We start from the raw sequence: 24,807 nt of genomic DNA, 5'->3' as shown, positions 1-24,807 counted from the left end.
CACGAGACACAGGTTCAATCCCTGGGTCAGGAAGATGCCCCTGGAGGAGGGCACAGCAACCCACTGCAGTATTCTTGCCATGAGAATTCCATGGATAGAGGAGCCTGGTGGGCTACAGCACCTAGCATTGCAAAGAGTTGGACATAACTGAGTGATTAACACTTAATAACATGAGAAAATGGGGATGTTAAGTAAATAAAAGGGAGACTACAAAAACAATGAGATCTCAATTTAAAAAAGGAAGAGGAATGAGAAAATTGTACATTTCTGCACACATATAGGAAAGAAAATTCACAGAAGTAATTTTTTAAATATTTATTTGGTGGCAGCGAGTCTTTGTTGTGGCACACGGGATCTTTCCTTGCGGTACACTGCAGTCAGGAGGCATCAGATCAGAGCTCTGTCTGACCTCCCCCAAGGGGAGGTTGCCTTCCTGCAGGTCATCCAGCCTCCTGTCTACCTCCAAGGCCCGGGAGCTCACTACAATCCACACAGCAGGGGCCAGGCCCATCAGTGCTGGAATAAAAATCCTCCATCCCAACCCACCTCACTCCTCAGGGCCTTTCTTCTACCATCCCAGGTCCTGCCTTGCATTTCATGAGTGGAGCTACAGGGGACCAAGCCCATCCCCTCCATCTCCAGGCGTTCAAAAAGCCCTTTCATAACTGCCGGCAGAGACAGTCCTCCCGGCCTTGCCAAGCAGACAGGTGAGGTAGTATTTATAGCCTAAGAATAATTGGATGCTAATTCCCTTCTGTAGGAGAGCGACTGAAGTTCAATTCCCTCCTCTATGAACTCAGAAGTGGCACTAGCTGCAGCTGGGAGGCTGTGATTGACAAGGAACAGGGGACTGTGTGCACAGGTGCGTGCATAAACACACACACACAGCTCAAACGCGGCCCAGGGCCCCAGCTCCCACCAAAGTGATTCTTATCAAGGAAGGCCCTGGCAGTAGAAGCCATCAGCCAACTCCCTTCCTCTGCAGTTCTATTGACAACCCTGACCCTGAACCTTAAGCCACCCTTACTTTCAGGGGAGCATACCACTTCCTGCCAGGCGTGGTGTTCCACATGAGAAGCGACCCACTCCCCGTCACACCTAAAGCAGGAGTTGTACTGATCCATTAGCCCAGAAACTCCCAGGACAAGTGCCATCTCTGCCCATGTGTCAGCTCCCTGACACACCAGCGAGCCTGAGTCCCATGCACTCCTTGCCCTTCACATGAATGGCTACACCCTTCTTCCCTTCTCCAGCCACCACTCTCAAACAGTCCATCAGGAGGCCCCGCCTCCCTGCCACTCTCGGGTGAGACCCTGGCCCCCGAGGGGCCCACTTCCTGGGAGGGGGCGGAAAGGACATGGCTCGCTGAACAATGGGGTGGGCACCACCCAGACTCCAGACCCTGCTCCACCAGGGAAACCGGCAGCGGAACCAAGTCCCCCACGCTTCCCGAATAGGAGAAACGGCCCTGAGTCGAGAAGAGGGTGGAATGGAAGCCAATCCTGGGAAGGGCTCTCCCAGGGCACCGATGCAGGGCCCACCCCTCATGGCCGCGCTCCCCGCCAGGCCTGAGCCTTCACCTGGATGCTGGACCCTGAGGAAGTGGTGGTGTTTTTTTTTTCCTCTTGAGAAAGTTTTGAGTGAAAAAGAAGCTCCCTAACCAACGTTTATATAACAACAACATAAGCATTTTATTTTTTCATTAAGCTTCTTAGTTTCTTAGTATCACAATGGAATGATGAGAAAACAAGAACAACCAAAAAAAAAAACCCCATGAGTCTGCAAATCTCTGACAAAAAGCAGAGACTTCAAGGCAATTTAGGGGGAGGGAGGAGAGGCTTGACGGAAGTGCCAACGTAGTTCCAACATCATGCCTCTCCAGAGCGGGCTGGGCCGGGAAGGGGAGGTGGAATGGTGAGAAGGTGGCACTGTCACAGCTGTCCTTGGCGTTTCTGCCTGGTGACTGACACGCATGGTCTGCATGGACCACCCCATAGGGTGTCCTGGTACTGCCCTGGTACCTGGCCGCATGACCCCAGCCTGCTCCAAACACCCCATGCCCTTCAGCCGGTGCTGGGATGCCCCGGAGCCGGTTCTGCTGGGCGGGCAGCAAGAGAGGAGCGTGGAGGACTTGTGAGCATCAGAGGAGCGGCCGAGGCTGGTCAGGAGACACCGGTGGCCACGGGCAAAGGCGGTGCGGGGGCAGCGGCGGGAGTCGGGGTCCCTCGGGCGGAGAGCAGGCCGCACCTAGAGCTTCACAGTGCCGGGGGGCAGGCTGTCGTTGCAGAGTCTGTAGTAGCGCAGGTCGTTGACCAGCCTGTGCACGTTCTGGGTGAACGAGGGCAGGTCCTGGAAGGCAGGGGCACAGCTGCAGCCCGGCCCCGCCCGACACCCAAACCACCCACACCTCCCAGCCACTGCTTCCCGCGGGCATTCCGGAGCTCTGCCAACACTACCAGACTCGAAACTGTCCTCATTCTGGCCCCACACGTCAGCAAAAGCACGGCGGGAGAAGAACGACAGCTGACATGGCCCTAGTGCCCACCACATGCCAGGCCTGTCCCCAAGCAATTGGGAGACGAACTCATGTAGTCCTCACGGCCAGCCTGCGACACAGACTGGAAGGAGGAGAGCGGAGCACAGAGAGGTTAGGAGAGCAGCATAGTCACGAGCGGGAGCCGGACGGGAGTCACTGCGCGGCTCCCCTTCTCCGAGGCCGGCCAGGCCCCTCTGCAGAGCCTTCTCCAACCAGGGCTCCAGGCAGGCCCTGCCAATCAAGAGTCACACACCGGAAGTGGTCTACATGCCACCCAACACCTAGCCTGCTGGCCACAGGGTGCAAACAGAGAAGGCCTCTCACGAGAAGCCCAAAGTCAACCATGGAGCACTATGGGATCCCCAGAGGTCGCCTTCATTTGGGGACTGGATCAGTAACGCCGGACTGCAGGTCCACACACAGAGGAACACCTACAATGCTTGTCCACACCTGCAAGGCCACCTGGCTAACCTCCCTCCTCTCAAAGCCTGCCTCTTCCAAAAAGGCCACTCAGACACGACCTATTTCCTGGCCTCAATGGGGTCAGCACCTCTGCTCCAAGCTCTTGGAGGCCCGAGGCTCTCCCTGCCCGTGGACAGAGCACAGGTTCCGGAGCCAGAACCCCTAGCTCTGTATCCTGCTTCTTGAATCTACCAATCCCAAGTTCTGTACTGCTCACCCTTCTGAGCCTGGGCTCCTCTGTGAAGCAGCGTTGGGTAGGTTGGACTACCCTTCACAGAAGGCTATTGGAAGGCTTAAAGAAGACAACGGAGCTTCCCTGGTGGCTCCGTGGGAAAGAATCCACCTGTCGATGCAGAATCCCTGATCCGGGAAGATCCCACATGCAGTGGAACAACTACACCCGTGCACCACAGCTACCGAGCCTGTGCTCTCCAACCAGTGAGCCACGATTACTGAAGCCTGAGCGTCTCAGCCGGTGCTCCAAAACAAGAGGTGCCGCCACAGGGAGAAGCCTGTGCACCACAGCTAGAGAGTAGCCGCCGCTCTCTAAAACTAGAGAAAATCCAGAGCAGCAACAGAGACCCAGTCCAGCCAAACATAAATAAATAAAATTATTTTTTTTAAAGCCAAGCACCTGCTTGGCTCAGCAAGGTCCACAGAGGGCGCTGTTGCCTGTCTTCCCAGCAAGATGCTTGGAGGCAGGGTGAGTGGCGCTCCCGGAAACCCTGGCACAGGGCCTGAAACGCAGCCAGCTTCAGCTACATGGTAGATGAATGAATGAAGGCACTGATTACTTATTTCATCCTCATGAAAAACAAACCCAGGGATGTTTTTAAAAATCAATGGCTCTTGAATGCCAAGTTCAAATTTCTTGAATGAAACACAGGAGTACTGCTGCAAAAGCACCCCAGGTGCTTGATGCATACTGAGATTTGAAAGCCACTGTTTTAAATCCAGAAGTTGACCTAACAATGACACCATTAGAAACCAATCACTGATCATTAGGGCCTCCAGGACAAGGATGACAGAAATAGCCAGCTAGCTGAAGTGAACTTCAAGAAGCTCAGGAAAAAACAAGATCAATCCCAGGGAGAGAAAGACTCCAAGACAAGGGAAAACAGGAGCTGAGTCTAACAAAGAATGATCCAGCCACGTATCACAAAGGAACGAGCAAGGAGGATGTGGAGTTTCCCCCAGCAAAAGCAACACGTGACCCTGAAGAGGAAGGTGGATAGGCTGTTGCACACGGGTCAGGTGAGCAACACCAAGAGGGCACAGGAGAAGGAGCAGGCGTCACTGCATCAAGTGTGAGGAGGCGGAAGACGAAAAATTATTGGACACATAAAGGTCCTGGAAGAGCCTCCTGGCAGGCAAGCAGCAAAGACTTGACAGGGGCAACAGGAAGGAGGGAAGGTGAGGGCCCAGCAAGGAGGCCCCAGGGCAGAAGAGGCTGGCACCATGGGACCCAGACACACCAGCAAGGACGGCTTCCCACACTCCCGAGACCTCACTAGCCCAGCTCCCACCTGAGGGGCTGCCCAGCCCACCTGACTGCCTCCGGGGGAACAGCGTAGGGAAGAGCGTGAACACCAGGAGGCTCCTCCCAGGCCCCGGCAGCAGGTCAGCCCTGCTGCGCCTGGCATCTCTGAGAAGATCCCAAGGCCCCACCTCTAACCCTGGGCTCCCTCCCAAGCACCAATCTTCTCAGTCTGTCACAAGTCTGGGCTGTGCCAGCTCACGACCGAGAGGAAACAAGAGCTGGGCCCTAGTCAGAGGTGGGCTCGACAGGGTTCAAAGAAGCTGAGACACACCAGGAGGATGACTTGGGCCAGAAAAGGGATTGGGGACTGAGCAGCGGAGACAAAGAATATACTCGCCACAGAAGCCACCCCGGGGGATAGCACTGAGTCCCCCAGGAGCTGCGCGACCTGCAGCAGAGCCGCCAAGCACGCCCGAGGCAGCCTGCTCCGCCTCTCGGAACGGGCGCCGGGCCTGAGAGCCCACCCCTGCCCTCCTCCCTTCAGCCGGCCTCCCTCTCCTCACCCGATCCATCTTGAAATTGCGCCCCAGCACGTTTTTCTGGTTGGCATCCACACCATCGCAGCTGGTGAGGAACTCTGGGAGGAAGGCCGTGAAGAAGCCGTCGAAGTCCACGGAGGCCATGTTGTAGACGGCGATGCCGATGTCCTCCTGCAGGAGGTCATGGGACCTGTGCACCAGGACCTGCAGCAGCACGTTCACAAACTGGAAGAGCATGGTGCTCCGGAAGATCTTCTACAGACAGACAGGCAGACAGACAGAGTGGGGTGAGCGGCAGGCCAGCAGGCTCACAGCCATTGATCCAAGGAGGCTAGGCCTGGGCCCATGACATCCCTGACAATAAAACCTTTATCTGAGAAGTGGTGGGGCACTCACCTTGTGGTACAGCTTCTGCTTGGTGTTGAGAGTCTCCAAGTAAAAGAGGTTTTGTTTAAATAGGTGGATATCGGGCTGGAGAAAGGACTGTCCAAAAGCCTAGGAAGTAAGACCACCATTTTATTAGCGACCTTTACACACCCTTAGATCCAGCCCTTCCAGGGCACCTCCCTACACCCAGAGACCCAACACTCGCTGGCGGCTCCCCGTGTCCACGCAGGGTGAGGGCACCTACTGCCTTGCTCTCCTGACCCATCTGGTCAGATCCTTGGAATGCTCCTGTGTAGTCTGGGCTCTCAAGAACTCCCCACTGGGCCTCACTTATTTGGTTGCATCTTGACCCTTTTGTAATAAACCTCTAACCCCCTTCACAGGGTCGGTCTTTGGAGGAAGAAGCTAACACCTCAAGGCAAATACCTCAGCCATCACAGCGGACACCAGAGGCTGCCCACCCCCAGCTCACGCCAACCACCCACCCATAAGCCACCCTCTCCGTGGCATCCCAGGTCTTATAAACCACAAATCCTTGAAGCTCCTGCACAACCAGCTGCCTCTGCCTTGGGGTTAAGCAATAGCTCATCTTTAAACTGCTTTGCAGGATCTGGGCTGTGGAATTCTGTTACTCGTCCACCTCCCCACTCCAAGTACAAAGAGCCCCGCTCCAACAGGAAGTGACTGAGGAGGGGGCTTTCCTGGGGGTTCAGTGGTAATGAATCCACCTGCCAATGCAGGAGACATAGGTTCCATCCCTGATGATAGGCCATGGAGTGACTAAGCCCACGGGCCACAACTACTGAGCCTGTACTCTAGAGCCTGGGAACCACAACTACTGAAGCCCGTCGCCCTACAGTCTGTGCGCCGCAGTAAAAGAAGCCATGGCAAGAAGCCTGTGCACAACTAGAGTCGTCCCCGCTCGCCACTAGAGAGCTAGAGAAAAGCCCGCACACAGCAATGAAGACCCAGCACAGCCAAAGATAACAATAAATAAGTAAGAATTATTTAAAAAAAAAGTCTGACTGAGAAGAAGTAGGTAGGCCAATGAAACGCAAACCCATCGGTGGGCAGGACACACCCCACAACAGGCCAGTAGACAGCTTCATCATTCTGTCCCTGGGCTCTAAACTATAAGAAGGGGGTCTTATAATCCTTGTGCCGTGATGAAACCTTCACGACGTCCAGTGGTTTTATTTTTTAATCATGTTTATTGAAGTGTAACAGAGTAAAATTCACCCCTTTGATGTTCACCGTCGTGTGATTCTAAGCAACACACAGAGGCATCTAACCACCACGATCACCAATAACGTTTTCCTCTCCTCAGAAAGTCCCCTCACGCCCCTCTGTGGTCAGTCCTCGCCCCCTTGCTGTTGCTGCTGTTCAGTCACTAAGTCACGTGTCCGACAGTGATGCTGTCTAACCATCCTTTCCTCTGCTGCCCCCTTTCTCCTCCTGCCTTCAATCTTTCCCAGCATCAGGGTCTTTACCAACGTGTCAACTCTTCACATCAAGTGGCCAAAGTATTGGGAGCTTCACCTTCAGCATCAGTCCTTCCAATGAATACTCAGGACTGATTTCCTTTAGGATTGGCTGGTTTGATCTCCTTGCAGTCCAAAGGACTCTCAAGAGTCTTCTCCATGACCACAATTCGAAAGCATAAATTCTTTGGCACTCAGCCTATTCTTTACGGTTTAACTCTCACGTCCATACATGACTACTGGAAAAACCATGGCTTTGACTATATGGACCTTTGTCAGCAGAGTGATGTCTCTTAATACGTTGTCTAGATTTGTCATAGCTTGCCTTCCAAGGAGTAAGTGTCTTTTAATTTCATGGCTTTCCTCTCCCCCTACCCCTAGGCAACCACTGCTCACTCTCTGTTCCTCTAGATTTGCTTTTTCCAAAACATGTGTCACATGATAAGATGGAATCAGCAGTGTTTCCCAAAGCAACCCTTTGGCGCTGGTTTCTTTGTACTGGGTGCAATGTACTGGGAGGCCACGGCGTTGCTGCATCAATGAGAACAGTGCCTTTTCACTGCTGAGGGGCAGGTGTCAACAGTCTATCTAGTCACTGCCTGATGGATATCTGGATTGTTTCCAGCTTTTGGCAAACAGGAAAAAAGCTGCTATAACATCTCTGTACAGACTGTGGGAATACATGCCTTCATTTACCTTAGGAAAAAATTTAGAGGTGAGATTGCTAGATCATGGAGTAACTACACGTTTAACTTTGTAAGAAACTGCCAAACTGTGAAGCTGTTTCCCAAAGTGGCTTTTACCAGTCCTGAGTGGAGGACTAGCCATCTGTCTACCAAAAGCATCTTGAAAGCAAGGACGGAGTTGAAGAAGGAGGTAGGAGGGGAGGGGAGAAGGCACCTGAATACTCCAAACCCAGGCAGGACATGGGGTGTCGGAGATGGAAGAACAGCAGAATAACTGCCGAGACCAGGCATGCAGCGACTGCTCGTCCATGTGTCACCTGCACGTGTGTGCTAAAGGGGATCAGTCCTGGGTGCTCACTGGAGGGACTGATGCTGAAACTCCAATACTCTGGCCACCTCATGCGACGAGTTGACTCACTGGAAAAAGACTCTGATGCTGGGAGGGATTGGGGGTGGGAGGAGACGGGGACGACAGAGAATGAGATGGCTGGATGGCATCACCGACTCGATGGACATAAGTTTGAGTGAACTCCGGGAGTTGGTGATGGACAGGGAGGCCTGGCGTGCTGTGATTCACTGTTTCGCAAAGAGTCGGACACGACTGAGCGACTGAACTGAACTGAACTGAAAGTGAAGAACAGTAGAAACCCCTCTGGCTTCTCTGTTAGGAAAAACTAGCACTGAGAAATCAGAAAATAAAAATAACCCTCTACTTTGACCGAGACTTAACAATAAAAAAGTTGTATAGCTGAGTGCACAACAAGGAGCGTGCCTGAAAGCAGTCAGGGAGCAGCTGGCCACCCTCTGTGTGCTCGGCCCCCAGAGCTCACAACCATCACACTTGATCGGAAAGGGAGACAGACTCCCAGGGTAGTGCTTCTATCAACGTGGCACAAGCCAGAATTATCTTTGAAAAATGCAGATCAACTACCACAGTGCTACGGGTAAGGAGGCCCAGGTGGACCTGACACAGGCAGTTGCCTTACACATGGGTTAACTTCACCGTAAGGCAGAGGGAACTTACATGGACCCAACATTCCCGGTGCCAGGAACACGATGCATGCACTCATGTAACCCACAACAAAGCCGTGAATCAGGCAGTGTTACCCCTACTTCACGGAGAGACCGAGGCTCCAGGAAGTTCACTAACATCACAGGTATAGAGCAAGAGTTGAGCTTCAGACCCAAGACCGCGCGGCTTCAAAGCACCACTCTGTGGCACCCGCTGCGCTGCCCATGTTAGACGAAGTGGGGCCACGAGCCGGAGAAGCAAAGCAAGCGACAGTCGGCCAACAGACGCACTGGCGTCCAGAACGGGGCCTGCCTGTTCGTGGATCCCACGCAGCCTCACCAGCTCTCCAGGTTACCTGCATGATGGCACTGAACTGCGGCTGGTTCTCCATCTGCTCCTCAGCCATGCCCCTCTGCACGCTGGCCAGGACGGTGGACTTGAAGAAGTACCTCCAGTTGTGATGGAGTGTCCGGAAAAGGAGCTCAAACAGCTCTGCCTTCACATCAGGGGAGGGACGCTGCGGAGACACACACAGACCCTCGCACCTTCCATTCCCGAGGCTCAGGAGCCACCCACAGGCCTGCAGTTCAAACGAGCAGCAATTAGGCCAAGATGGGGCCAGAACTGAGACACACAATGCCTGGGTCAGTGACAAGGGGCCCTTTTTCTGATGGAAGCACTCACAGCTTTTCAAGCTAGGAAAAAAGGCTCCTAAGTGGAAAAACGATTAGGACTATGGATTTCCCGTTTAGAAAGCAGTTGATCTGATCTGTCATGTTCCTTTGCCAGAATTAAAAAAAAAAAAAGTGTCCCGGCTAACCTGTTGGGTCTTATGCAACCTCTGAGGATAGAGACAGATGAGGAGGCTTAACAGAGGTTCTGCCCTCTGTAGAAAAGGAGTTTAAAAAGCACTTCAGTTCAGTTCAGTTCAGTCGCTCACTCGTGTCCGACTCTCCACGACCCCATGAATCACAGCACGCCAGGCCTCCCTGTCCATCACCAACTCCCGGAGTTCACTCAAACTCATGTCCACAGAGTTGGTGATGCCATCCAGCCAAAAAGCAGCATGAGAGGGCCTCCAGGTGGAGGTGGCACCTCACAGTGGAGGCCACTTCTGGTGCTAACTGCTCTCCGAGTCTGTCTCCTCTTTCACCGGCAGGAGGAAGAGGAGAGGGAGGCAGGCTCAGCAATAATTTTCTAATTTATCCACAAATCTCCAAGTCGTGGAAGATCATGACAGGTCACATTATTCCACATGTCTTGACATAAGTCAACATTATAAGGCCCAGATCTATTTAATCCAGCCTTGACTGAAATCAAGACCAGGGGGCACCAGCTTCCATGTGAGGAACACTCAGAGGGCCAAGATGTGTTTAATGACACAAAGCAACTGGACTGACTTACGCCTTAGCTTGGGCAGTTAGAAAGGATAGCCCTTGTTTACGAAACTACCACAGAAAACTTTAGTAAAAATACACTGACTCTGAATTTGGTCATGCTGAGTGGCTGTTTTCTAAGAAGGACAAGGAGCTTTCTAATGATGAAAACCTTGAATGGTTCTAGGAACCTGTTTTGTATGCTTGAGATTATGAAAGTTCTTAATAGGAAAATAATATAAAATTTTGTTATTATAATATTTGTTATATCTGCTGGAGAAAACCACATATTTACCTAAAGTTATAAACTGTTTCCCATGGGAGGCTGATCTTACCAACCAAGCAACCTCGTGACAATGGACCTGCTATGCTTATACTAGATTTGTTCTAATTAACTCAACCAGTGTACCAAGCTAGTAGCATTCTCAGAAATACTATCTTATAAGAAAAATAAAATAATAAATTTGCTTTAAAACACAACACCTTTTCCTCAACATCTCATTCCCTCCCCAATCACAGGCAGCATGGCAGACAACCCAGCCCCTCGTACCTCGGCAATGATGGGATACACCTGCTCCATGCACAGGGCAATGATGTTGGGGAGGAAGGGCTTGAACACCTGGCCGGGCTCCTGGACCACCACCTGCAGGATCTTCAGGAACTTCTCGACTACCCGGCAGCCAGTACTGCCTTCATGGAGGATGCTCTCAGCCAACTGTTCTCTGAAGACAAGAGAAAGCACACCATAGCCAAGGCAATGGCTCTCTGGGAGCAGCACGTGACAAGTTTAGAAAGGGAGCAAAAAGGCCCATGCTTAGCAGCCAGGTCCCACCACTTCTCCCGTGAAGCCTGAAAACCATGGACAGCGAGCAGGTCAGCGTTACCTGGTAAACATATTGAGGAAAGTCTGTATGATCTGCTCAGTGAAAGGCACACCCATCTGGACTCTAAGGCCTCGAAACAGAGTAAGGAAGAAGCTCAGCATTTCATCAGTCACATCTAAAGAAAGGGACAAAGCGAGTGGTCAGAGACACATACACAAGCAAGAAGAGCAGCCCCTGGCTAGATGCACCTCCTCCTGCAATCTGCACTGTCCTCTCTCACTCTAAGGCTTCCTGCTGGAAACAATTCAGCCAGATCCATCAGAGCCAATGATAGAAAGTGGAAAATGATTAAGGACATGCTGAGAAAACAGCCCTAATACAGACAACTCCACCCAATGGCTCATGGTAGGAAATGAAGGTCATCTTGAAGCCACCCTCACTGCCCAGAATCCAGCGCTGTGCAGAGCGCTCACTGTGGCTGGGTCATCTTGTGCTCCCGGATGCAACTACTGAACTGGCTCAGCACCTGAAGGCTTCAGCCACTTCTCTCTGCAGCTGGGTACAGGGTCAAGTGGCTGAAAGTGGATAATGGTGTACTTTTGACTGCACGCCCCTGGGCCATTAGATGGACTAAGTGCCAAAAACATTGGTTACATTTAGTGTGGCTGCACTTCCAGATCTCAAAAATTATCTGTACAGTATGTTCTGGCTTCAGCCACATACACTTGGGGGCAATTAGTGAGGATATGCTGACTGAGAAACCCTGACATTTCTCTCATAAGACTGACAGGACCACAGTCACTGCTCAGGAGAGCCAGGCCAGCACACCCAGAGACCCAGAGAGCGCTTCTCTGAGCAATGGTGACAGAGTGCAGGGAGGGTTAGCATCTCAGCAAAACCCACCTTGCCATGTAATAAATAAGTGGAACTCCCAGAAAAAGTTCTATGTCAGCCCTGGAATGACGCCCCATCCACTGATATGTTCCCAAGTGACTCAGCACCTCATGACGTCACCGCCCTCAGCCCGCACCTCTAGTCTGCACTGCTGACCAACTCAGCCTGCCCTACAGGGCTAGGCAGGACTCTGGGCCCTGTTAGCACCACCCAGCAGTGGGGCCCGCGGCCAGCTCCTACCTGACTGATGGATGAAAGCTGGAAAGAGGGCCAGGGAGACCTGAACAGATTCCTGCAACGACTGATAGCAGATCTGTCGGGATTTGGTGGATTCCCCAGAGATATTCTCCACGATGTCTTCTAAGACACTAAGTGTCTGGTGGATGATCACTTTGGCTGCAAACCAAGAGTGAGCGGCAGGTTATGACTTGTCTGAGGAGAAAAGCAGAGTAAGAAGGGGAAGAAATCTGCAAAGGTCTTTCTTTGAAGGACAGTCACACAGAAGCCTCTCTTGACTGAGTTCTCCATCTCTGTCTGGATCTCTCTATATCTTCTTTCTCTTTTGTTCCCTTTTTACTGTCAAGACCAGCCAGCCTGTTCAGTGTTTTGCTGCTATTCTGCCTCTTATCACATGAAACATGTCCACAGAGAAGATGAAATGTCCCTCAGGTTTGGTGCCTTGGACTTGAGACTTTAAGATGGTGAACAGACTAGTGAGGATGTGAGGGTCATAACGGCACAGGTGGGAATGGACACATGCAGATCGAACCCTCCCCTTCACCTCCTGATACTGAGTCCAGCCTGAAAACCCACAGAAGCACCTGCTGAGCACACCTGCTGCTGCCATGTTAACCAACTGCCTGATCAAACCTTGGTCTCTTGGGGCTGAAAATATATATAATTACTGTTATCATATTGCATTATGGGGCTTTCCAGGTGGCACTAGTGGCAAAGAACCTGCCTACAACGTAGGAGATGCAGGAGACATAGGTTCAATTCCTGGGTTGAGAAGATCCCCTGGAGGAGGGCATGGTAACCCACTCCAGGATTCTTGCCGGGAGAATCCCATGGACAGAGGAGCCTGGCGGGCTACAGTCCACAGAGTTGCAAAGAGTCGGACATGACTGAAGAGACTGAGCACGCATGTATGGACGCACACTGCATTGTATATACTGTAATATACGTTTCATACTGTAATATATGTTTCGTATTGTATGATATGTTATTGACAATACATACTTTAACACTCCCCTGAGGTAAGAGCTCACTGATGACTCCACACAGCACACAGGGGAAACAAAGGCAGGGTGGCCAGCAAACGTAGGATCTCAGAGGACAGAGCGAAGGAGCCTGGATGTGAATTGCACATGGTCAACACCACTCCACATGGGGGAAGGAGCCTCATCAGCAAGCCAGGGTTGGCCAACAGCCCCCATCTCTGTGAGGCTGCTGGGAGGATTAGAGACGAGCTTCAGAGTGATTCCAGCAAAGAGTCCGGAGTATCAGGAGCTTCCCAGGGAAGCTGTCACCATTCCCCAGCTCCAGTGGGATTTCTCTTCCCATCAGCTGCCTCAAGAAGCACCCCCCAAACTCAGGCTGAGCAGACTTGACCCTGGCGGAGATCCAGTAGAGGAACCAGAGCTAGGCTGAGCACCAGCCTCCACCTAGCAAGGCGCACACTGGGTGGCCCTGACCCCCAGGGCCCACCAGCCTCTGGGCACCACAGCAGCTTCAGGAAAGCAAACAACAGAAAGAATCTGGCCTTTAGAGGTGGGTGGAACCAGTTTTGGCTCCTGACTCTGTGTATTCTGAATCTTGGGTTTCCTCATCTGAAAACATAGAGATGATACCACCTCCCTCACGGAACTGGGCATGAAAGAAAACAATGGCTCCCACAGGCCTGGTCCACTAAAGGCATCAGAAACCGAAGGAAAGGCACCTGTGCTCCTAAAGGAGCTGCTCACTCCCAGCACTGCCAGCACGCGGGCACTCACTGAGCCAGAAAACTGCGCTGGGGAGATGCCACCCCAGGGAGAAACCAGGCACAAGGGAGTCAGCTCAGGGGGAAAAGCAAACAGAGTCAAGAGACTGACCACAATCTGCTGTGTAAGGAAACTTACAAGAACCAAGATTTATTCACAAAGATGTGCAAGTGGAAGACTAAAAGTTCCATTCAATTAGGCAGTAATAGGAAAATGGACTACATATGCAAAAGTAGGAAATATGTCCACTGGTACTCCACAGGATACGACGATATAAAACCATAGAGACAGTGCTTTCGAGGAGACAAGGACAATGTGATGATAAGCAATGGATCTGGAGCCATTCAGACCCAAATCTGATTCCCAATACCACCACTTTCTCTATGATCCAGAGCAACGTATGCCTGCCAGGCCCGGGGTAGGGGTGGAGAGCAGGGAAGGCTACCTTTACAGTGGAGAGACTGGCAGACACAGCCTGAAGCTGGTGACCACACTGAGCATCGGCAACAATGAGACAAACAGAAGCAATGCAGTAGAATACAAGTCACTACCTAGGTGGTACTCCTGCCAGAAACTGCTGGAAACAATCAGAAGAAACAAGAGTACGGGACATTCCACAAGAAAACAGGTCTGGATGCTTTAAAAACGCCAATGTCATTAAAAACAAAAAAACTAGAAACATTTCTCTTTTCTAGAAACTACAGAGGTGTGACAACTAAATATAACTCAAGATTCTTGAAGATAATCCTTTTAAAAAGCATAAAGGACATTTTGATAACAACTAGGGAAATTTTAAATGTGATCTGTATGTTAAAAGACATTACTGCAACCACGTTCCTCAGCTTGGGTGCTCTGGTGCCATAAGACAATATCTTGTTCTCAAAGATACAGTATTCAGGGATAAAGTGTTGATGTCAGCAACTTCCTTTAAATGGTTCAGTTAAAAAGAAAAAGTGAGTCTGAGGTTGGGGAGAACACAAGCGTGGCAAAATACCAACAACTGGTGAGTGCTGGTGACAGATACAGAATTGCTCATTTTCTCAATCCTGTAACTATTCGGTAGATTTGGAAACTTCTCAAAGTATAAAGCTGGAAAATCTTTCCAGGCCTTCATTCATCACTTGCAGAATGAGGGGAAAGCTAGATGAAATAACGCACATAAAGTTCTCGGCCCAGTGCCTGGGACACGGTACACACTCAACAAATGTCACCTATGGTTTTTCATCACGCTCAGCATGTATTTCCTCATATGGTAGCATCACCCTTCCCATCCTCCTCTGGAGTTAAACCCTGACCCTATAATCATTCACTCTGGTCAATGAGATGGGAGAGGAAACGATAAGCATCGTGTCTAGGCGAGAGCTTTAGGAACACCGCACAATTCACCACGCTCCCTTCCCAGGATAAGCACAGACCACAACAGAGCCATCAGCAGCCTGGGTCCCTGAGTGAGCAGAATAAGTACGACCCCCACAAACCCCTGACCCAAGCTGGACATGTAGTATGAGCAAGAAATAAGTGTTTTCCCTGCATTAAGCCACTAAGCTTTGGGGGTTGTCTGTCACCACACAGTATTAACTTAGCCTATGCTACCTGATATAAGATAAAGTGAGAAAAGAAGACCATTACATTTTATAAAACATGATTCCACAGTAGCTGAATATAATCCCTGGGCAGATTACTTAATCTTCACATACCTTGATTTCCTCATGGATAAAAGCAGGATAATTAACAGCACCTAACTCAAAGCTGATATCAGAATTCGATGAATCACTGAATGTAAAACACTTAGAACCAGGATTAGACAAATACCAGACTTTGAAGGTTGATGCTGGAACAGCCACAGAGGTGATGAAGATACAAGATCACCAAAGCAAGAGCCTAGCACAACGTATGCCCTTATTAAGCCAGCCATTCTTATACAGCTATGTAACTATAAAATATATTTACAAATGAAAAGGGAAGACAACGGGGAATTATAATAAACCTTAACTACAACAGGAGTCTTTCCTTTTCTCCTTTGCTTTTCACTTCTCTTCTCTTCACAGCTATTTCTAAGGCCTCCTCAGACAGTCATTTTGCTTTTTTGCATTTCTTTTTCTTGGGGATGGACTTGATCCCTGTCTCCTGTACAATATCACGAACCTCCATCCATAGTTCACCAGGCATTCTATCAGATCTAATCCCTTAAATCTACTTCTCACTTCCACTGTATAATCATAAGGGATCTGATTCAGGTCATACTTGAATGGTCTGGTGGTTTTCCCTACTTTCTTCAATTTAAGTCTGAATTTGGCAATAAGGAGTTCATGATTTGAGCCACAGTCAGCTCCTGGTCTTGTTTGTGCTGACTGTATAGAACTTCTTCATCTTTGGCTGCAAAGAATATAATCAATCTGATTTCAGTGTTGACCATCTGGTGATGTCCATGTGTAGAGTCTTCTCTTCTGTTCTTGGAAGACAGTGTTTGCTATGATCAGTGCCTTCTCTTGGCAAAACTTTATTAGCCTTTTACCCTGTTTAATTCTGTACTCCAAGGCCAAATCTGCCTCTTACTCCAGGTGTTTCTTGACTTCCTACTTTTGCATTCCAAAAGTATGCCAAAAGCCTTTGACTATGACAAGCCTCCGACTCTATGGATCACAATATATTGTGGAAAATTCTTCAAGAGATGGGAATACCAGACCACCTGACCTGACTCTTGAGAAATCTGTATGCAGGTCAGGAAGCAACAGTTAGAACTGGACGTGGAACAACAGACTGGAAAAGGAGTACATCAAGGCTGTACATTGTCACCCTGCTTATTGAACTTATATGCAGAGTACATCATGAGAAACGCTGGGCTGGATGAAGCACAAGCTGGGATCAAGATTGCCAGGAAAAATATTAATGACCTCAGATATGCAGATGACACCACCCTTATGGCAGAAAGTGAAGAGGAACTAAAGAGACTCCTGATGAAAGTGAAAGAGGAGAGTGAAAAAGTTGGCTTAAAGCTCAACATTCAGAAAACTAAGATCATGGCATCCGGTCCCATCACTTCATGGCAAATCGATGGGGAAACAGTGGAAACAGTGGCTGAATTTATTCTTTTGGGGTTTCAAAATCACTGCAGATGGTGACTGCAGCCATGAAATTAAAAGATGCTTGCTCCTTGGCAGGAAATTATGACCAACCTAGACAGCATATTAAAAAGCAGAGACATTACTTTGCCAGCAAAGGTCCGTGTAGTCAAGGCTATGGTTTTTCCAGTGGTCATGTATGGATGTGAGAGTTGGACTATAAAGAAGGCTGTGCACCGAAGAGTTGATGCTTTTGAACTGTGGTGTTGGAGAAGACTCTTGAGAGTCCCTAGGACTGCAAGGAGATCCAACCAGTCCATCCTAAGGGAGATCAGTTCTGAGTGTTCTTTGGAAGGACTGATGTTGAAGCTGAAACTCCAATACTTTGGCCACCTGATGCAAAGAGCTGACTTGTTTGAAAAGATCTGATGCTGGGAAAGATTGAAGGTAGGAGGAGAAGGGGACAACAGAGGATGAGATGGTTGGATGGCATCACTGACTCAATGGACATGAGTTTGGGTAAACTCCAGGAGTTGGTGAAGGACAGGGAGGCCTGGCGTGCTGCAATTCATGGGGTCGCAAAGAGTCGGATACGACTGAGCGACTGAACTGAACTGAACTGACAACAAGAGTCAAGACAGGCCTGCATGGGGAGCTATTATGTCCCACCAGGCACTGTCAATTACTCCAAACAGGTAGGTGTTACCCACTTCACTCGGCAGGAAGAAGACAATCCAGCTAATCAGAGACTGTAACAGCCCAACCAATGAGAAGCCTTAGTGTTTTGGACTCCCAGCTTTTTTCAAAGGACTCTGGTTATTACAGACCCTCTCAACCCCTCCCTTTGCCCTAAAAAAGCAAGTGCCCCTAACTAGCTCTTTGAATTTGCCTATGGTCTGCCACAGTCCTCATAACCTGAGAATTGCAATTCCTCTGACTATTCCTGAATAAACTTGCTTTTGCTGGTAAAATAATTGACTATTACCAAAGCTGACAATGACAAAATAGTTAAAAGGGTTACTTTCCAAAATACTAAAAATGGTGAGCTTTAAGAGTTCCCTTTTCCATCTGTATACCAATCTAGTATTTTTGTATAATGAGCTTGTGTTAATATTCTTAATTGTAAAAGTAATGTACTTTAAAAAGAATGTTGAGTATATATTACTAATATGTCACAAAGCATTTTTGTTGACATCATCCAATAATGTTCTATTATTTTCTCACTATGAAAAGAGACAATTTTCAAACTATTTCTGTAAATTTGTTATGTCAGGAAGATTGTTCAGAGAACTCTGATGCTTTCTCCTTGAACAACTGAATTCTCTTCTCTTTATCTCCCTTCTTTAATATAAACAACTAAACTTGAAAAGCTCCATCACTTTTGAAAATACCAAGCTCTTTCAAAGCCTATAAAACACTTATATTTTGAGAAAGGTTAAAAACAGTCAAAAGATAGTTTCTTGTTTCCCAGTGTGGAGAAGTGAACTGCTTTGACTGCTTATACAAGTACCTGAGATGGATCAACCATCACTGAAGGATTTTTACCAACAGACGTCATCATCAAATAGGGTCTTCAAATGGATGTATTTCTTATTGTTGACATTTTAAATAAGAAATGGGCACCCTGCATTCAGAGAATAGGTCCATGTGATGTGTCCACTGAATTCCACAGGTAAGTGCAGTTCTACCTGAGTCAACTCTGCGGCTGAGCAGCTGGGTGACAGTGGGCAGATGAATTCACCCACGAGCCCCAGATGCAAAGCCCATCTGCTACAAAGGAAGAATGATGCCAGCTCTACCTATCTCCCCAGGCTGCCCCCGCCCTGGGGCCACTTACTGTCATCCAGGGGCATCTTCCTCTGTGGGGTGACAGCATTGGGCTTCAGATTGCGATAATCCCGGGACAGCGCAGAGATGAGGCTGGCATGGTTCATGGAGCGCACGGGCCACTGCTGCTCATTCTCTGGGAGGTTTGGCCACGGCAGCAGCAGGATGTTCGAGAGGGCTCGGCACACCAACACCTGAGCCTGGAAGAGACCCGAGGGTATCCATCCAGCAGAAGTTTACCACCAACGTGGACAGCAGAGCAGCTGCACCTGACATGACCTTTGACACCGACCGCACACGCTGAGCTCAGGCTTTGGGCTCCTTTCTTAAAACCTGGGCCTGGAACTTGGGTCCAACTTGAACAATCCAGGAAGGAGAGAAAAAGTGAAGAAACACCACCAAATCTAGGCCCATCACATCTGAAGGCCAGCCTCAATCATCACTCTTACTGCTGGCACTTCCCCTCTAATTCGTTACTTGAAGCGTTAAGAGGGGGAGAAATCACCAATGCTGAATCTAACCTGTCCCTCGGCTGCCCGCTCCTGATACCCTCTGCCAAGAAGCTATTCAGAACACTGCTGTTGAGAGTCTGTTACACTCAATGTGCCCTTGGGGACAAGTCAGAAGCAACACATTCACAGTCCAGGTACTTTTAAGTAACTGCTTTGACTCCCCTATGACCCCGCCCCCATTTCATTGCTTTAAACTTCTAGCCTGAGCCTCCCAGAGGATTTTAGGAAAACGTACTTGTCTGGAGTGTCTCAACCCTAAGAAAACAAACATTTAACAATAAAAGCAGACTGTCTTAAACCACAAAGAATACAAAGAGGACTCTCCCAGCACCAGCCAAACTGCCAGCTCTCAAAGCACCATAACCACCAGGCCTATCGGGAGGAACTTTTTATGTCTGAATCAGCACTGACTGTGTTGAGAATAAAGATCTTAACAAGAGAGCACTGGGGCTGCATCAGTTGTCACACATGTAAGAAATCCACGTACACTGGCAGGGCCTGTAAGCTCTAAGTACACGACGAAAGGTTACATTCTTCTTCCTCAGCCTCTCTGAGCCTAAGCCGCATGGCTCTGGGGACCCCAGGGGAACCCTGAGGCCTCACCTTATCGACAAGTCGCTGGGCAGAGGCATCAGTGATTCTGTTGAATACTTTCTGCACTGCAGGGATGCTGATCAGAAAGACAGGTCGCACAGTGGTGGCCAGTGAGACCAGTAAGTGGCACGCAGATAGCAGCAACTTGTCTTGGACCTGGGGAGGGAAGAAGACATGTCAGCTCACGACGTCTCCTGTGAGACAGGTATTAGAAGAACTTGATGAGGCAGCCATGAGCTGAATACGGGGCTTGATGACAAATTACATCAACTAGACTCTATCTCAAAGAAGTTTTCCTATAATGATGCCCAGTAACAAGGTTTCCTCTTCCCTGCCACATCCATAGCTGCTGCCTTCAAGCCAAGACCACTGTCTCTAATTTTCTAGTTCTCAGCCACTAGTATCATTTAACTCAGTCACTTCTCAGCTCATCAATCTACAGTGGCTCCCCGTCAGCTTTTAAACCACATGGCAAACCATTCAAACAACTGGGGATTGTTCATCTGACTCTTCTTACTCTAGTCAAGCTGAGATCTCTCTTAACCCCCATTCTGCAGTCCATCAATCACACCAGGCTTGCCTACTTCCTTCACTTCAGCAGGCCAATCAAACCCCTGGTTTAGGTACCATTCCATCCCTTTCAAATTATCTAGCAAAAGCGAAGACACTTTGAAAACAGGACCAGATGCTAGTAAGACTGCAGTCCAACAGCGCACCAAAGAGCCAGTGGTGAGTAGAATAATTTAGAAAAATTACATAATTTCCTAAAACCACAAAATATCCCTAACCTTTGAACCCTATAATTCCATTTATTCTAAGCAAATTACCTAAAAGGATAAAGCTACAGTCATGAGTACACACATTTCAAAACTACCTGTAATGAACTGTTAACAAACGGACACAATTTAAAAGACCAGTGATAGATAGGTGAATTCTGAAACAACCCTCTCACAGGATTATCATAACTCATTTACAAATTACAATTATAAACACAACAAAAATTTACAGAAAACAACACACTGTTCTGTTACCAGTGGTACAGAATGCCATGTATGAGTAAAACTACCAGAAAAAGAAGAAAAAAGGAAAAGAAGTATCTATATGCTTTAGTAATATAACTTCGTGGTTTCCTTAGAGGACAGCTTATAATCTATCAAATTTTACAAGATAGAACCTTAGACCCAGCAATTACACTTTTAGGAACCTATCCTCCAAGGATGTACATACAAGGATCTAATTTCCATCAAAAGAAGAGTTATCATACACCCCCACTACAGAATAGCATTGGTCAGTTTCACACACTACATTTGTTTGACACATGTAAAGGTCTCCAAGGCACATTGTTACACAAAAGAAGATATTAATGTATCTCCAGCTGTCTACAAACGTTTACTTATGTATATGAGAACTGGAAAAAATCTGAAGGATATACAACAAACGGTTGACAGTGCTTACCCTGGAAAGGAAAATGTTTTGGGGGAAGGAATTAAAGAGTACCATAATTTTCTAGCCTATACATGCGAATAGTATTTTACTTTTAGACAATGAGCATGTATTTGTGGGAGACTTAGAGAACTGAAAGAACAGGTATATTTGAATCTATATGGACTAGAACTGAAAAGGAACATGAAATGGCGCACAGTTCTGTCACGGCGGTAAGAACTGGATCTCATATTATGTGGCATTATAAATGGGTACATGAAGAGGAGGACAGACGGGGAGTTAGAGAAGAGACGCAGCCTTCGCTGTTTCAAGACCTTGGTGGTGATGAGAGGTGTGACTGCATCCATGGTGGTGGAGATGAGCGAAACGAACTGCTGGGTATTCTGCCGATGCGCCTCGCTGCAGTACTGTGCTAGCCAGTGAGAGTAGGCCTGCAGGGCAGCCAGGGACTGAGCGTGCCTGCGAACAGGGAGAAGACGCAATGTTAAAGGTTAAGGTCAGAATACATCAGTACTAAACCTACTTTCACAGGAGGAAAGAATTCCACCCATCACATTTACCAACCTACAACATGCGTGACAGGCTGGAAATCTTCTCCTTGCGCCCGTAGGACCGAAAGTTAAAACCCGTCATCTAAATAATGCCACCACTGCCTGGCACCCAGAAGGCAGTTAGCAAACGTCTATCAGATCTCATTCAATCTTTCTGTGACACACACGGGGTCAGGTAAGAGAATGGTAAATAATAAAACCAGAATCCAAGAATTCAAGTGATAGTGTGTTAGACTGGGAAATAGTAAAAGTTTTACATCCCTAACTACAGACCAGGACATAGAAAACTACCAGGAATTAGAGCTTTACAAATAAACTTTGATACGAGACTCTCAGCTTTAAACTTCCATCACACCATACATGGTATCTGGCTGAGGCGTGAAGGAGCAAAGACTATAGTTTCTGCCAATGTTGTACTGCACCATACACACAACAAAATATACATTATCAGTTCAGTCGCTCAGTTGTGTCCAACTCTTTGTGACCCCATGGACTGCAGCACGCCAGGCCTCCCTGTCCATCACCAACTCCCGGAGTTCACTCAAACTCATGTCCATTGAGTCAGTGATGCCATCCAGCCAACTCATCCTCTGTCATTACCTTCTCCTCCTGCCCCCAATCCCTCCCAGCATCAGGATCTTTACAAATAAGTCAGCTCTTCCCATCAGGTGGCCAAAGGATTGGAGTTTCAGCTTTAATATCAGTCCTTCCAATGAACACCCAGGACTGATCTCCTTTAGAATGGACTGGTTGGATCTCCTTGCAGTCCTAGGGACTCTCAAGAGTCTTCTCCAACACCACAGTTCAAAAGCATCAATTCTTCGGCGATCAGCTTTCTTCACAGTCCAACTCTCACATCCATACATGACCACTGGAAAAACCATAGCCTTGACTAGACGGATCTTTGTTGGCAAAGTAATGTCTCCGCTTTTTAATATGCTGTCTAGGTTGGTCATAACTTTCCTGCCAAGGAGTAAGCGTCTTTTAATTTCATGGCTGCAGTCACCATCTGCAGTGATTTTGGAGCCCCAAAAGAATCAAGTCAGCCACTGTTTCCACTGTTTCCCCATCTATTTGCCATGAAGTGATGGGACCAGATGCCATGATCTTAGTTTTCTGAATGCTGAGCTTTAAGCCAACTTTTTCACTCTCCTCTTTCACTTTCATCAAGAGGCTCTTTAGTTCTTCTTCACTTTCTGCCATAAGGGTGGTGTCATCTGCATATCTGAGGTCATTGATATTTCTCCTGGCAATCTTGATTCCAGCTTGTGCTTCATCCAGCCCAGCGTTTCTCATGATGTACTCTGCATATAAGTTCAATAAGCAGGGTGACAATATACAGCCTTGACGTACTCCTTCTCCTATTTGGAACCAGTCTGTTGTTCCATGTCCAGTTCTAGCTATTGCTTCCTGACCTGCATACAGATTTCTCAAGAGGCAGGTCAGGTGGTCTGCTATTCCCACCTCTTTCAGAATTTTTCACAGTTTATTGTGATCCACACTGTCAAAGGCTTTGGCATAGTCAATAAAGCAGAAATAGATGTTTTTCTGGAACTCTCTTGCTTTTTCGATGATCCAGCAGATGTTGGCAATTTGATCGCTGGTTCCTCTGCCTTTTCTAAAACCAGCTTGAACATCTGGAAGTTCATGGTTCACGTACTGTTGAAGTCTGGCTTGGAGAATTTTGAGCATTACTTTGCTAGCATGTGAGATGAGTGCAACTGTGTGGTAGTTTAAGCATTCTTTGGCATTGCCCTTCTTAGGGATTAAAATGAAAACTGACCTTTTCCAATCCTGTGGCCACTGCTGAGTTTTCCAAATTTGCTGGCATAGTGAGTGCAGCACTTTCACAGCATCACCTTTTAGGATCTGAAATAGCTCAACTGAAATTCCATCACCTCCACTAGCTTTGTTCGTAGTGATGCTTTCTAAGGTCCACTTGACTTCACATTCCAGGATGTCTGGCTCTAGGTGAGTGATCACACTATTGTGATTATCTGGGTCGTGAAGATCTTTTCTTTTGTGTATACAAAGAAAAGAACTGAATACAGTTCTTTTGTGTATTCTCTTACATTATAAAAGCTCACAATTCACCAAAGAGAGTAAATCTTTGAAAAAGTGAGGCAGCTGTCCCAGAGCTTACAAAACACCGGACCTTCTAATAAACATAAATGGGTAATTTCTCCCTTTTCTGAAAATATTAGTAAGTAATTTTTTGGGTGGGGTGATACTTTGAGACTCCATAAATAAGTAACATCCTCCACAACAAATACCCATTGAGAATCCATGCCTAAATCATTCTTAAAACTTGGTGGTTGCAAATGAGGGATTTTTCTAATTCTTTTTCTTTTCATTAGCTATATCCTTCTGTAAAAAGAAGTCTCTCTCCCCGATCTTCTTTTCTAATCATATGGATGCTGTATATTCAATATATTATAACTCCTTATCATTCTTATTCTTTCTCGATGGTCACATTGTCAACCTAACCAGGAAGAACCCTCTCTAGCTGGTCCCCGTGTCCTTTTCATACATTCCCACACTTCCCAATTAGCTCAACAAGATTCTCCAGGGTCAGCCTGCCCCAGACTTGCAGCATTTCTCCAAGGAGCCCTGATTCCTTTTGGTCGAGAATGTATCTCAGAAACCAAAAGCCTGAATACTAAAGGGAGCACTGCTTCTGTGGTATCATTGCTTCTAGGACCTTTCACTGGAAAAGCAAGGATACAGGCAAACACTATTTAAAAATCAAATTTAGTATCAGTAATTCCAGGGCAAACCAATCTCCAAGGGCTTCTAGACATGATGCAAGAAGGACACACCATCACATATATAACATACTTGCTGAAATGTTTAACCTTGATCTAATAGACAAAAACTAGACAAATCAAGATTTTTAAGTTTTTCTTAAAAAAATTTAGATGTGACTCTCCAAAAAGTAAGTCTCTCTCCCCACCCTACCCTTCCCAAACACACAATTTGGGGAACTAACCTGTCTAGACTATAAGAGAAACACATAATGAGATTCATTAGTTAGAACCTGGACCTAAAATATATACATCTATAGATATAGACATAAAAAAGACATTCCTGGGACAAGTAGGGAAACTGGAATATACAGACATATAGATACACTTAAAAACAGGAGATGACATTACTGCA

At 47.9% G+C, this 24,807-nt stretch overlaps 1 protein-coding gene across 4 annotated transcripts in view; it reads right to left on the bottom strand.

Moving 5' to 3' along the window:
- Nucleotides 1-1,663: 1,663 nt before the first annotated feature.
- XPO6 (exportin 6) overlaps nucleotides 1,664-24,807 on the bottom strand; it is a 112,384-nt gene continuing 89,240 nt past the window's right edge. For 2 of the 4 annotated variants that reach the window (XM_088833088.1, XM_088833087.1), the window contains exons 15-24: nucleotides 21,412-21,556; nucleotides 19,664-19,810; nucleotides 18,559-18,748; nucleotides 11,918-12,073; nucleotides 10,844-10,958; nucleotides 10,510-10,681; nucleotides 8,939-9,163; nucleotides 5,414-5,512; nucleotides 5,042-5,272; nucleotides 1,664-2,349 (exon numbers count right to left, since the gene is read on the bottom strand). In XM_088833088.1, coding sequence (XP_088689214.1) covers nucleotides 2,248-2,349; nucleotides 5,042-5,272; nucleotides 5,414-5,512; nucleotides 8,939-9,163; nucleotides 10,510-10,681; nucleotides 10,844-10,958; nucleotides 11,918-12,073; nucleotides 18,559-18,748; nucleotides 19,664-19,810; nucleotides 21,412-21,556 — 1,582 coding nt within the window. In that variant the 3' untranslated portion in view covers nucleotides 1,664-2,247. The remainder of the gene's footprint in view (nucleotides 2,350-5,041; nucleotides 5,273-5,413; nucleotides 5,513-8,938; nucleotides 9,164-10,509; nucleotides 10,682-10,843; nucleotides 10,959-11,917; nucleotides 12,074-18,558; nucleotides 18,749-19,663; nucleotides 19,811-21,411; nucleotides 21,557-24,807) is intronic. The other 2 variants (XM_055409741.2, XM_055409738.2) reach the window with 2 other exon arrangements.

This window comes from Moschus berezovskii, chromosome 27, assembly GCF_049115385.1.
Source record: "Moschus berezovskii isolate FMDL1 chromosome 27, NW_MosBer_1.0, whole genome shotgun sequence".
In the NCBI taxonomy this organism is placed as follows: Eukaryota; Metazoa; Chordata; class Mammalia; order Artiodactyla; family Moschidae; genus Moschus; species Moschus berezovskii.
Note: the sequence above shows the minus strand (reverse complement) of the source record. Positions and strands in the feature narration are given on the sequence as shown.